The sequence below is a fragment of the Meles meles genome, chromosome 1 (assembly GCF_922984935.1).
Source record: "Meles meles chromosome 1, mMelMel3.1 paternal haplotype, whole genome shotgun sequence".
Lineage (NCBI taxonomy): Eukaryota > Metazoa > Chordata > Mammalia > Carnivora > Mustelidae > Meles > Meles meles.
This window is the reverse complement of record NC_060066.1, coordinates 211364261-211379174: the sequence shown is the minus strand read 5'-3', so window position 1 is coordinate 211379174 and position 14914 is coordinate 211364261. Positions and strand designations below refer to the sequence as shown.

The following is a 14914-nucleotide window of genomic DNA, read 5'->3' as shown; positions in this document are numbered from 1 at the left end:
GAAGTCTCAGAGCTTCACAGACCATTAAAGGTTTCTGAACCACAGAGAAAGGAGGGCAGAGTTAAGGAAATAAATCAAAAGTTCCTCTGGGATGCACAAATGCCTACTTGGAACAGGCTTTCAGCACGAATATCCTCCACATTAAACAACAAGGAGGACTTTTCAAAATAAAAGCAGAAAAGAGATTCATTTTGTTATAAGCAATGTACTTTCTTTTTGGTTTAAAGGTTATGTGTGCTATAAAAAATGCCCCCAGCCGTGAGCACTGGGGGGAGGTGGAGGCTGAGCCAAGGGCAGGGGCTGGCGGTGAAAGAAATCAAGTGTAAAGACTGACAATCAAGCAGAGAAATGCTGGACTTGGGGGCACCCCAAACGAGTTAAAATGTCATGGAATACTTTAGGGGCAGGATGTGAGGTAAGGGAATGGCACTAGAAGGGACCTCCATCACATCCTTGCCACCCCTGCTCGAGAACTGAAATCATTTTCCCACAGGCAGGAAGAGTTCTTGTTTTTCTCTGCAACATACACAGCTGAAGGCTTGGGGAACCGGACCGTGTCCTCGTGAACGCAGAACCACACCATCTGACGGAAGCACCAGTGGCCTCGAGACCAGCAGAGGGAGTCCAGCATCCGAGAAGAGGAAACGGTCAGCCTGATGCAAGGCCAAGTGCTTATGCAAGACAGCGGTTGTGAAGCTCAGTTCCAGACCTTCTGATCATGCCCCGTGTCCTCCAGCAATGGTATGCAGGAGGAAAAGCTGGACATCCTACTCTGGACCGGACCGTTACAGTAACCAGGTGCGGCCACAGGGCCACAAGGGAACCGCCACGCTCCTGTCAGGACACTCTCGGGCGGAGCGTGTTGCTGGGGTCCTCTCCCACCAACGTGCAAGGAGCAGGAGAGGAAAGGCTCCGTGAAAGGCAGAAGATCCGATGTGGAAAAGTGATAGCAAGCACCAGAGCAACAAATTCCCTTGAAATCCAGTGCTTCCAGTCTCGCCCACGAAAGGCCCATCTCCCACCTTCTGTCTGCGAGCGGAGAGGACTCTGCCGCGGCGGAGGGCTGCCGGCGCAGATGGGCGGAGGGACGCGGCGGGGCGTCTGCGGAACCACCGCGGGCTTCACCCCCGGCGCGGCTCGCCTAAGCGCAAGGTGCAGGTTTCGGGGCTGCCCGGTGCCAAGATGACAAGCACGGACACGACTCCTGGGGAGGTTCGGGGGAGGGACTGCAGCTAATGGTCTGTCCACAAGGGAAGAGCCCGCCGTTCCCCGCACGATCATGCTGCAGTTGGGCGTTGGAAGCCTTCGCTCGCGCGCGCTCCAGGCCCGGCCTCACTGGTCAGTTGGCGCGCACGGCTGCCCGGGGGACGCCTCTGACGAAACCCTAACGGCAGCACGGCTCGCTGTGGGAAATGAGACTTGGCCTTAAGATGTGCTAAACTCAAGAAAATAAACAAAACCTAAATGTGACTTTCGGTTATGCCAGGAAGCGTGCATGGAGAAGGCCAGGGCGAGGGACAGGCGCTACCTGGGGTGCCTGACGCTGCTGGCACGGCCGAAGGACACCGGTCCAGAGGAGCTCGGCTGGAGCACCCGGCGTGAGACGCAGCCGGCCAGGTGGGGGGGGGACCGCCCACGCTGACTCGTCCGGAGAGCCTCTGCGAAGGGGGACATGGCCCAGATACCTTGTGTCATCAAGGGACTTGACCAGGACGACACAACGGAAGACGAAGGGATTCGGATCCCGGCATAATAAAAGGAGGACATCTGAAGCAAGGGAGCAGTCCCGAGCCACCACGGTCCCCTGGAATGGGTTCAGTGTCCCCAGGACCGCACGAGCAGCAGGGCAGCCACTCGGAAGGCACACTGCCGAGGGGTCGGGTGTGACGGAATTCCTCGAGGACACTTCGCAGACGTTCTCTGGCAAGGCACCCTTTAAAGCACCTCACCCTTCACCTAACCTCCAGGTCCAACTACACATTTTCCAAGATGCTGCTTCAGCCCCCATCTCCAGGTCCTGGGGCTCGCATCGCCACTTAGCGTCTGTGCCTCAGACTTTCACACGCAGGTTCCTGCCAACACCCCCGTGGTAACCAAACAGCCGGAGAGACCCCCAGGGGTGCAGTCACACCTCATCTGCCCATCACACTCAGGGAGCTCTGCAAGTGCTCGCTGACAGACGGGCATTAGGAATACACTGTAAATTTCTATACTCACACTACTTAAACATCCTGTCACTGATTTCTAGGAAAATTTTATAACAAATGAAAGTATTTATAGACATGGCTGGTAAGGTGCTTTAGCATTTGGGCCGTCGATAATGAGAACAGAATACAGCACAAAAGGAAACAGTGCTTTAGCTTCAGTGTGAGACACACATACTGGACAAACGGATGCACAGTCCAAGGTATAAACTTACACAGTTTAATATAAATACAAGGTGACTACATAAGAAGCATTCCGTGCTCTGACGGTATTATTCTGCCCAACTGTCTGATAAACCTCGTATGTGACCTGTTAGGGAAGCACATGGACTTTTCTCCTGAGTCACCTGATAGGCTGACACAGAAGAATAAAGAGCGTCAAATCTTTAAAATTTTTATTTATTTGAAAGAGAGAGAGAGAGACTGTAAGAGAGCGAGCAGACATGCACAAGCAGGGGAAGGAGGAGAGGGCGAGGGAGAGGGACAAGCAGGCTCAGTACTGAGCACAGAGCCCAATGTGGGGCTCGATCCCATGACCTTGAGATCATGACCTGAGCTGAAATCAAGAAGCAGACATCAACCAACTAAGCCACCCAAGCGCCCCAAGAACTTCAAGTTTTTTCTTTTAAAAAATATTGTATTTATTTATTTGGGAGAGAGGGAGAGCACATGCGTCAGAGAGCACCCATAGAGCCCGGAGTCTGATGTGGGGCTCCATCCCAGGACCCTGGAATCATGACCCGAACGGAAAGCAGCCGCTTAACCAAATGAGCCGCCCATGCACCCTGAGTTTCACGTTTTGATAAGCAAATTCAATCCACAGGACAAAGCAAATTTAAAAATTTCTTTTTAAAAATTTTGTTTGGGTGCCTGGGTGGCTTAGTTGGTTAAGCAACTGCCTTAGGCTCAGGTCGTCATGATCCTGGAGTCCTGGGATGGAGACCCACATCCATCCTTCATCGGGCTCCCTGCTCAGTGGGGAGTATGCTTCTCCCTCTGACCCTCGCCCTTCTCATGCTCTCTCTCTCTCTCTCAAATAAATAAAATCTTTAAAAAAAAATTTTTTTTTTTTTAGGGGCGCCTGGGAGGCTCAGTGGGTTAAGCCTCTGCCTTCGGCTCTAGTCATGATCCCAGGGTCCTGGGATCGAGCCCCACACCAGGCTCTCTGCTCGGCGGGGACCCTGCTCCCCCACCCCCACCCCCGCCTGCCTCTCTGCCTACTCATGATCTCTGTCTGTCAAAGAAATAAATGAAATCTTTAAAAAAAATTTTTTTTAAGTTAAAAAAATAAAAGTTTTGTTTTGTTTTCTACCCCACCTTCTCCAGAATGTCTGCAGAATTTGCCCATTGCACTTGCTGCCTGCTTTGCTTTGCTGAAGTTGGCCATGTCTACAGATCCGTGGGCCTGCTCCCTTTAGAATGCAATGATTCCTCCTATTGTTCCACACATCCCAGACTCTCCCTCCAAAACTTAAACACTTCCTTTGGCAACTGAAGGCCACAAACCTCTGACCTGCTTCCATGTACTTCATTAGCACATTTCTAGAACAGCACCTTTGTGAAGGAGAACCAAGTTCGGAACATAGGGAGCGGATGCCTAAACCAATAATCAAGGGGGTTGGACCTATGCTGTCCTAGCCCTCTAAAATAATCAAATACATGAAAGTCACTATTTCTTGCCAAACTTAAGAAAAATCCTAACTCCTGCACATGGGGACAAAGAAACAACAGCAGCTGAAAATACAGAACCAAAGCATCACATGAAAAACTTTAACTTGAAATCGTTCAGAACATAGCAGTGGGATTTCACTCACACAGTGAAGACAAAGGAGAAGAATTCCAGACTGTTTTCAAGATAATAAAATGGCATATGACGGTGACTCACTAACTGACTAAAAGGGGTAAAAAAAAACCCATGAACAGTCACAGGAACCTTGCAGAGCTGCAGAGATCTGGCAACCCTGAACTTCTTTCACCTTGCTTGGCTCTCACCTCCAGTACACACAACACACACACATACCACACACACACGATCATTCTGAAGCCAAGCTGCAATTGGCTAATGGCTTGCTCTACTGCTTAAGACAATATTTTATTCTTGACTTGCTCAATAAACCTGCTGAGAAAAATAAACAATGGGTTTCAATCTTATAAATAATCTAGGAAACAGAATTGCTGTGCAAACAGCAGAGTTGATTTACTGCCCATGACAAGCAGGAACAGGAAAAGTCCAAATGTGGCACAGTGACCCCCCCCAGTCCTACTCTTACTGTCCCGAGACGGGAAACTTCAACAAGGATTTTCTGTCTGCTATAGAGTTCGAAGCCTAGGATGTGCAGGTTTCAACTGGTCTTTAAAACAGCATAAAAGCAGATCATGAAAAACAACATGAGGAGCAAAAAATGAGAAAAACCTTTTCTCACAAACACTGAGAACTTTTAATCTTTTAGGACCAATAATTATATATCTATCCATGGTTAGAGTATACTTCTGTTCCATCATTCACAAGTATGAGAACATACAGGGCCGCACACCTCATTTTTAAGAAATATCAGGTAAGGGTCTGTTTTGAGTACTAAAGGAGATATAAAGAAATATTACAAAGAAGTCCTTGCTCAGAAGGCCTTAGAGTCTACAAAATTACACGCACGCATGTATGTGTGCAGAAGAGAAATGCATGGAAGACAAAAGGAAGCTGTGTCCACAGTCCAGGACTAAAGCAAAGTAAAGAATAATTTTTCAAGGACAGAACAAAATGCAATTCTTCTGAGAAAAGAGCTGGGCAATTTGTGTCATTTCCACCAGGGCACAGAGAGGAAGGGCTCATGTGGCTCTCAGGAGTGTGTGGCACTCACGAGTGTACCGCCCAAGCCCCGTAACTGGGCCCTGGACAGTCTCAGGGACTGTCACCCAGGCACCATCCAGAAAAGAACATAAGCCCCGCTGGCCTCTTCACTAGACCGTGGACTCCACAGGGTGGGCACTCTCTCCCCCACCACAGACATCTCAAAGAGAACACGGGCCTTGGGTACTAAAGGTTCCCCAAAACAGTTCCCAATTTTGCCAACGGAGAATGATGATGATGGTTTAGACACCTCTAAGGCCAAATTCTGGGAATTATGACAAGACAATTAGAGGCTTCAGAAAAACTTAAGATGTAAACAGAACAAGGAATCATAAAATCGGAAAATAACCAAAGTCAATATAGAAACTTAATTTAGAATGTGAACATCTCAAAAAGAAAACTTAGCTTAATAGAATTCTGGTGTCCCAAGACAGGCTTCTCTTGTTTGCTTTTCCTATTTTTATAACACAATAATGGTTTTCAAAATACATGCAGAAAAACGGGGAAAAAACAAATAAACAAAAACAAACAAAAAAAGAAAGAAAGAAAGAAAACTTACGATGGCGGGCAGGGTGGGAGGGCACCAGCTGGGGAGCAGCCATAAGACAGAATTGTGAAGGTCTTGCTTTACTTTTCAAAACAAGACAAGTAATTTTTACTCTACTTTCCTAAGTATTACTAAAAAGCACAACTTCAAATAGGATGGAAATGAACCAATTACTCAAGGATTAAGACTTCAGATCATTTTATAAAACTTATTCCTGAAACAACACCAAACTGGATTTTTAAAGTTAGGATGGGTTCACTGGTCTTATGAAGGAAAAAAAAAAAAAAAATCTATGTATAAGATTTGAGTTCCAAGTGGATAAACACACTGAATGCAAGCACTGTAACCACAGCTCACAAGTCTTCTTAAAGACCATTTCAAACCTTCCACTTGTTTTACTAGCTAATAAAATGGGGGAGGTCTACTTAAGCTGAAAGGTCATAAATGTCTCCATCTAAAAAGTCACCAGGTAACCAAGACCCAGTCATCATCGGAAATATGGGTTAGCAAATACCAACAGCAAATAAGTAACCGACCCTTGTAAGCAGCAGTGTGTTCAGTAACTTTAAAGTCCAAGGTGGTTCATCTGGAAGCAGTGTCCATAAGCAATACATCATACACAACCGAAATACTCGCATGCCATTCCCTCCAGTTCTGATACACAGGATAAGGCCAAGCATAGGCCTAAGACATTTACAGACAGAACAGCAAATCTTCAAAGCCCTTGGTTTAAAAAGTCACCTAATTTTTAAAGACGTTCTTATTCCCTCAACATCAGCACCAAAAATTTCTTACATGCAAATTTCTTAACTGCTTCACTTACACAAGGGAATCAGCCAGTCTCATTTAGATTACCCTAGTTAAAACTGGACCACTGCCCAGCCAAATATCCACACAGCTTAGACTATCCGATGAAAAGATTCAAGCTTCTGCCCAATTTTAATGGGAACAAACCCCCTGCATGGCAATAACTATAGGATCACAATATTCACTGCCAAAACCTAGTGCCTTTTTCTATCGGGTAATCACTTCTTGAACGGAAAATTTCAACTTTATCTGCCCCTACTTGAGGACAAGTTTTAAGAAAAAAGGTATGGCACATGTCTCTCCTTGGACCCAATCTTGCCAACCTCTCAAAATATGTCTACTTCTTCTTCATATATAAGGGGGTGCCAGGGAAAGAGAGTAACACCTGAAAACACCATAGTATGTAAATATCGTATTAGTAAGAGAATGTCACCTTTTTTTTTTTTTTAAGATTTTATTTATTTATTTGATAGAGACAGAGACAGTGAGAGAGAGCACAAGTGGGGAAGAGAGAGAGAAGCAGGCTTCCCAGTGAGCGGGGAGCCCAGCACAGAGCTCAATCCCAGGACCCTGGAATCACAACCTGAGCCAAAGACAGACCCTTAACCAAATGAGCCACCCAGATACCCCATGAATGTCATCCTTTCAAATAAAAAGGTTTCTATTAGAAACTTAAATTAAGGGGCGCCTGGGGCACCTGGGTGGCTCAGTGGGTTAAAGCCTCTGCCTTCGGCTCAGGTCATGATCCCAGGGTCCTGGGATTTAGCCCCACATCGGGCTCTCTGCTCAGCAGGGAGCCTGCTTCCCCCCCCCCCACTCTCTGCTTGCCTTTCTGCATACTTGTGATCTCTGTCAAATAAATAAATAAAATCTTAAAAACAACAACAACAAAAAAAATTAAGGGGCGCCTGGGTGGCTGAGTGGGTTAAAGCCTCTGCCTTCGGTTCAGGTCATGACCCTAGGGTCATGGGACTGAGCCCCACATTGGGCTCTCTGCTCAGCAGGGAGCCTGCTTCCTCCTCTCTCTGTGCTTGCCTCTCTGCCTACTTGTGATCTCTGTCAAATAAATAAATAAAATCTTTATAAAAAAAAAAAAGAAAGAAACTTAAGATCTAGGCTAGCCCGACTCACATACATGCCACAAGGAAAGAGGAGGACAACAGCTTTTATATGAAATATGACAGGAGTTACAGCTGTGTTCCTAGGAAAAAATGAAAGATAGGAAAAAGGAAGCTATATTAAGAAATTCTATTACTGATAATGAAAATAAGCCCAGATACTGTGAGTAGGTTTGAGATACTTTGTAATAATCTGAAAAACAAAACTAAGCCCTACTAGTGAAGTAATTTACAACTTTAACAGAATAAAAGCAACACTGTTTTAAGAATGAATATGACTTATGGGTTTAGGATTCCGCAGTCTGCACTACTGTGAACAGCCGTGTTTCCTAAACTTAACCAAGCATTCAAATCACCTGGGGAGCTGATTAAAATGCAGATTCTGGCTCAACCTGAGCTGGACCAAGCTCCAGTGCAGCGAGAAGGCCGGCCAGAGGAGCACCCAGGGAGCAGCAAGGGCACCCAGCATTCGCAGCAGAGGCCTCTGGTTATGTGGCTGTTAACACAATTGTGTCCTCAATAGTATCAACCTATTCAGGAAGTCCACACTTTGTTATGTAACATTAGATTAAGCATTAATGAGGCTAGAAAATTGTTTATCTAAGGTTTTAATCTGAAGTTAAATAAAACCCCATGCTGAAGGCTCATACTGAATGCTCGAGTCATTCTTAACCTCTTAATATTAACAGAATCTTGATTACTCAGTCTTAAAACCTTTCTCAATAGTAGTTATTCTTTGCTGGGGGAATGTGCTATTATGCAAAGGATATTTTGCCTAAAGAAATGAACAATTAATATCCAACAGTTATGTACATATTTAAGCAGAATTCATTCCCAGAAATGGGGCTGAGAAAAGTGCTTGTTTTTCATATTACTTCTCAAACTAAAATTTTAAATCTCCAGTATTTTTTCATACTATCTCCCCTAAGTTTAAAAACAAAACAAAACACCCAAAACATCAAAACCAGCTGCCCCTTGGTCCCATTACAAAACAAACAAACAAAAACAACACATTTTCAATGGAGAAAATCAAGATAAAAGACAGACTTCCAGTTCCACAAATCACTTTCAATTCTCCATTTTTTGTCTTACAATGAGACCAAATTCTTACAAGAACCCTCTCTCTGGTCCTCCACATCTTGTCTGCACTGCTTAAGAATGCTCCCACAGCTCAGCTAAGACCTCTCCTTTCTCTCCTTAGAAGCCTTCAATGGGTCCCCAAATGTCCTCTCTGGAGATCGCAGGGTCCCCCATGTCTCCTCCAGGCCCTAATTTTGGCCCGAGTCCAACCGCATCAGTGCCAGCGACCTCCTCTCCACCAGGCTACTGCACGTACGGTTTGCAATTGCCTGTCTCCATGCCTTTGCTCATGATATTTCCTACCGCTGGAAAGCTGCTTTTCTTTCACTCTCCCAGCCATGGCCTGTCCAAAAACACATCCTTCCTCAGAGGTTCAAACACCACGCCTTCCAATTACCTTCTGGCAGCAACCCCACCCTCAGCCTCTTGTGCACACTTTGTGGGGCCTGAGCCTCCACCAAGGGCCTTCGCACGGGTTGCCAAACCTGGAAAGCACACACATGGTGTGCCTCTCCTGCTGCGACACAGGGCACGGATGGCACCTTGGTTCTCATTATAGACATGCCACTCGTTACAGCGCTTGGTGGGTATACAAAAATTTTTAAAATGAAGCTATATGGAATGTTTAGTTCTGAAAATGGAAAGTGAGTTAAAAAATGAATTTTTTAGTACAGAAAATGTTAATGCACCAGTACCCAGGATTACAAACCACACGAGTTTCATACCTACTGGGCTAGGTGCTTAAAAATCAAACTACGGGGGCACCTGGGAGGTTGAGGCCTCTGCCTTTGGCTCAGGTCATGATCCCAGGGTCCTGGGATCCAGCCCGCATCGGGCTCTTTGCTCACTGGGGAGCCTGCTTCTCCTCTCTCTCTGCCTGCCTCTCTGCCTACTTGTCATCTCTGTCTGTCAAATAAATAAATAAAATCTTTAAAAATCAATCAATCAATCAGACTACAGAGATGAGAAAGATAGTCAAGGCGCACACCTTTCTCACCTCCTCCCGAAGGGTAATAATCGCGTGCTGAAAGCACCTCTCGGCTCCGCCACGTTGGGGCAGCTCACGCTGTCTTCTCGTGAATGTCAGTTGCACCTGAGGTCGCTGAGCCAGCACTTCCTGTCTACAGTCCAACGCTGGCCGAAGCTGTCTGCGTAACAGGACTTAGAGCTATAAACAAAGGCCAGCCACGATTCAAGGGACAATCATCCAGGTGTCAGACACAGAAAGCCTCTGATTCAAACACAGACATGTGCTCACTGTGACAAAAGATACATGTCACTGTCATCGGAGTAATCATCTCATGATTCTGAAGAAAAGTGCGATATGTGTAAAAATAAAACAAAAAATTATTTCTGGAACGCCCAGATTTTGTATTATTTACAACGCGGGTTGCTGGTGATTTAAGATTCAATTCTATTAGGTCTCCTATTTTCTCAAGCACTACCTTAGCATCAGAGGTCATACAATTCATCGACCCAAAGACTGTGTGGCAGCGCTGAAAGCAGGAACCCAAAGGCCTGACTTGCCCTCATCTCAGAAGCTCAGCCACTGGGACACTTGCTCTGACTTACACAAACACACTAACCCTCAAGACTCTGATGTGGATTAGGCCAAACAGTGTCTTGAGAGAGAAGAGGTTACAGCCAAGAGGAATCGGAGATGCTCAGCAAAGATCCTTTGCCATAATCTTCCTACTAATGACACATCTTAGAAACATATTTAAGAAGATAATCAGTTACAGAGAAAGGAAGAGAGGGAGAAAGGTAGTAAAACTCAGGGTATCTGCACAACCATCATACTAAAATATCTGACTTACAGTTATCCTCTTGGGCACCCTGAGGTTAACCTGTAATACCCACTCAACTAAACTTCTATAAATAGTTGGTTTTCCACAATCACAGCCACTGTTCTCAGAGAAAAGCCAGATTTAGCTCTTGTATAATAAACACCAGAAGCCAAAAGAACTAGGAAAGCTGTTTATGTCCATGGCCACCAGCAACCTGTCTGCAAAACCACACTCAATGCTGGAGTGAGGATGCAAGTCTCCTCAACACGACTCCTGAGACAGAGGAAACGCAGGCACCCTTTAAACCAGGCACCGCCCTTCACCCCTCCCAGCTTTTCAACGGATAGGGGTTTTCACAAGACAGGTAAGGGACAGGTCATTTCTTTTCATACAGGATTGCTATGTTTACAAGCGGAAAGTTATTCTGTACCTTCCACAGCACTGAGCTACTTCAAGCAGCTAGGACCCTTACCCAGGCTGAAAGTATTCAGGGTGGACGGGAAGAACTGTCATCTTCAAGTGTTTTCATACACTCTGCAGACATTAGCTTACTTAAATTCTCGAAACAATTCTAGAGGGTAGAAGGATCACCCTATTTTACACAACAGCCAAAGGTGTACAAACATTTTATAAAGACTGTGGCACCTATAAAATCCTGACACAAAGAAACACCATTTTATTTTTATTTTATTTTTTTATTACTGTGTTCAGTTAGCCACTACAGAGCAGTACATCACAGTTTTCGATGTAGTGTTCGAGGATTCAGTTACATATAACACCCAGCGCACATCACATGTGCCCTCAATTCCCATCACCCTGTCACCCACTCCCCCACCCCCCAGAAACACCATTCTAGAGTAGATAATTTTCCAGTCCTTGTCAGGATTTGACCTGAACTTCCCAATAAGCAGCTCAAAGCACAGCCGCACAGTTGGAAGAGGCCGTCAAGTACTATAGTTCCTGGTAAGGCCAGGAATAGAACACAGGTCTGGTGACCCTCAGGCCATGCCCAGTTGGGCGTGTTCTTTTGGATGCTGATACCCTTCTGAAGTTTCAAGTCAGTTGTGAATAGCAAATGAGTTAATAATTGTGGTAAATAGAAGAGAATGTGGACAGTATCTAGATTAGAGATATCTGATACTAAAAAAGGCATGACCATATGAAGCTTTCTATCCACCAAGGAAATTCTGAATTAAGGACACTAGTTCCTGCAAATTTTCTCATTTTCTGCAGCAAAAATGAAAAACGACCTTTGCCCTCCCCACCCTAGCAGTTGTGAATGATTAGCTTGGTTATGTTGATAACTAAGGAAAATATAAAATGACTGTCCCTCTCTCTCACATGATTAGAATACTACAGATCTCCCCTACCACCAAACTCCCCCAATTCTAGGCAAAAGACAACAGGCCACTAGGAGCGGTTAGCCAGTGTCAGCCATAATAACCCTCCGGTGCTGCCAACAACTCTCCTGGTAGCACCCATGATCGTGCTCTGATGGAAGAGGTTGGAAACAGGAAGGCTGCTGGGTGCCAGAGGAGAAGCGAGGAGAGAAACAACATGGCTGGAAAACAGGGATGGCAGTGATGGGGAAGAAAGGGTCTCAGGACAGAGATGCCTAAAAAAGACTGGAGAACCAGCTCAAAAGGCTGGTAGAGCAGCAACTTCTCTGTGGGTGAGGAAACACTACTCATTGAGTCAGACATTATCAAGAGCAAGGGGGAAAAAAGGATTAGAAGGCCCTTACCTAGGCTAAAAGTTATTCAGGTCTGTTTTCCACTAAAGAGATAAAAACACTAGATAAAATTGCCTGGCACTTCCCAAATGCTGGACAGTAGATTTTAGATTTGACACTTAATCTAGCTATTATCTAACTAAAAAATAAACTACTATAAGTTTATTTTTTAAAACAGAAAGATAAACAATTGTCAAGCCATATCTTGTATCAAATTCTTCATGGTTTGCAACTTTTAGCAGAGCACAGGGAAAGAGAAAACTGGAGCCGAGAGGTTACATCAGACCACATCTACTCACGGATCTCACTCTCATTCCAATTTGGCCAAATCAAAATTCCTTCACTTGGGTAAAGCATTTTAGTTTTATACAAGTACATATCAAACTTCAAATAACTGAAATCCTCAGAAAACTTAACAGTATTTCTTTCACTGTTCCACATTAAATACCTCTTTCCAATGGGTTCTGGGAAGACCCCCCCCAACCCAAGAAAAAAAAGTTGATTATATAGATTGATTAGATTACAGCATATATTTTATCTTAATGTCTATCAACAGTTCCCTCTTTTTTTAACCATTCTCAAAATGATCTATCTCAGCATATTTAGATGTATAATAAATATTGAAAGTTTAATGTAAGTATGACTGGTTGATGCAAACCACTGATTTATATAAGGATGTACTTGAAATCTCAGAACCTTTCTTCCCTATTATGAGTTACTGCTGTTCACATAAGGTACCACACGGAAAAGGTGTCTACAAACAAACAGTTCATTAAAAAGAGAAGAGAGAAAAAAGAACCCAACTCAGAATAAAAGAATCAAAATTGAATGAGAGGAAATCAATCAACAATACCCAATTAGAAAATTAAAAACTAAACCAAACCAAAACCACCCAGCTCCTTCTATAATGGATATTCTCCATTTCCTCCTTCCACTCAGGGCGGTTGGGGGTGGAGTGAAAGCAGTTCCATATCTAGATATTCGCCCTCCATCCCCAAGGCCCAAGAACCACTTCCAGTAACTAGGCTCTGCAGAGGCCAGAGACATTGGGACTTGGTCCGTCCCACTCCATTCCCAGCCTCCCCATCCCCCAGCTCAGTCAGAAGAACTCTCCACACCCCTCCAATTCCACCTGGAGGGAATTCAGGTAAATGTGACTGAATCCCTTGCTAGTATTCTCTTCATATAATCCTACCCTGAACTTTCCTCAGCAAACCCTTCTACCCCAAGTTTAGCAAATGATGGGATTTCAGCTTTGGAAATATCAAAGGAATTTGTAAAACACTCATTTAAGCAATTTATAAGAATCCTTGTGTATCTGTCTGTCCAATTAAAAGTGCAAACTTTTATTTAAAAGTTAAATTTTATTTAAGATTATTTATTTATTTATTTATTTATTTATTTAGGTAATCTCTAAACCCAACGTGGGGCTTGAACTCATGACCCTGAGATCAAGAGTCTCATGCTCTTCCAACTAAGACAACCAGGCAGCCTGAAAAGTGTAAACTTTTAAGGCTGGAAAATCAGAGTTAAAACTACTCTTCAAAACGTAAGCAACATTAAAGAAAGAAAAAGTCCCCAGAGAACTCAAAGTCTAGTAAGCCACAGATCTCTTCATTCTATTGCTTGGTTGATGACTTCTGTCAATAACCAAATCCAATTGGTGGTAAATGACATTTCCTGTTTCAGCCACTATATTTACAATTAGATGTTAATGGCTCAACACCCCAGACAACCCTCAACTAACCCTCTGTTGTCTAAGACCTTTCTGTTCTTACAAGGGAATTACTTTCTTTGTGGGAGATAAGCATAATCTGTCACTTTGCATCTAAAATCAGGAGCTAAAACTAAAAGTAAAGGAAGTAAAATGAAGAAGATCGTAGAGGCCAGCCAGAGTCTGAGCACAGCACCGGGTTAAAGGAAACCATTTCATAAGATCAAGTGCAGAGAAGCAGCAGGGGCAAAGAGGAGGGGAAAAATCAAGTTACATAAAGTCCAATTGTACTCACTGTTTCCTTATTGGGAAGCAGCTCCTTTCTAATTCTGAAGAAGTTCTTGCCGTACTGCCTGAGCCCCTTAACGAAGCGTTTCTGTGATAAAAAGAAACAACAAATGGGATGTAAAAACCAAAAACAAAACAGGATGTCAGCAAAGCAAAGATATCTGCAATCAGCAGAATAACAACCACAAAAAAGTCTGAGCTAGGGAATACTGACTAGGCTGGGAGACAATTTCAGCAGTAGAGCTGGGACCCCCTGCCAGGGCAGGCCCTGGACAGCCGCCATCAGAACCCCAACGGCACACACCAGACAGGTTTGGGAGAAGGACATCCTGGGTCTGAGGCTAAGAAGCAATGCGAGCTCTCTCGGTGCCACAGTCTCAGCATTGGTCCACGAAGGTACAAACAAATACCCTCCGTGTTTCAATAAAACAACGCAACTGCTTTTCACCTGAGAACGAAGCTTCCCAGAGTGTTGAGCAGAAAGGAGGGAAAAGCAATCAAACCTGGAGACTTCTCTCCAATAGATCAACCCAGAGGGATTAAAAGGCCCTTTCGTTAATCCGAGGAATTCACCAAGAAGACTACGATATCCATGGAAGCCCGCTGGGAGCCCGAATCCCAGCTGGCCTGACCCGCCATCGCCGTCATTAAAAGCCACTCCAAGGCACCAAATCATCATCAGCACCCTTTCCTTCTTCCCCACACTCCCCACCATGTCCCCCCACCCCGCACCCACCCCGCCACCCCAGCAGTCCGGAGACTTTCACTTTGTCCCATTCCTCCCAGGCAGCC

The 14914-nt window shown here is 44.7% G+C and overlaps 1 protein-coding gene across 5 annotated transcripts in view; it reads right to left on the bottom strand.

Moving 5' to 3' along the window:
• Window positions 1–14914, bottom strand: part of RERE (arginine-glutamic acid dipeptide repeats) — a 426362-nt gene that overhangs the window by 42060 nt on the left and 369388 nt on the right. For all 5 annotated transcript variants that reach the window (XM_046025753.1, XM_046025762.1, XM_046025771.1 and 2 more), the window contains one exon: window positions 14130–14210. In XM_046025753.1, coding sequence (XP_045881709.1) covers window positions 14130–14210 — 81 coding nt within the window. The remainder of the gene's footprint in view (window positions 1–14129; window positions 14211–14914) is intronic.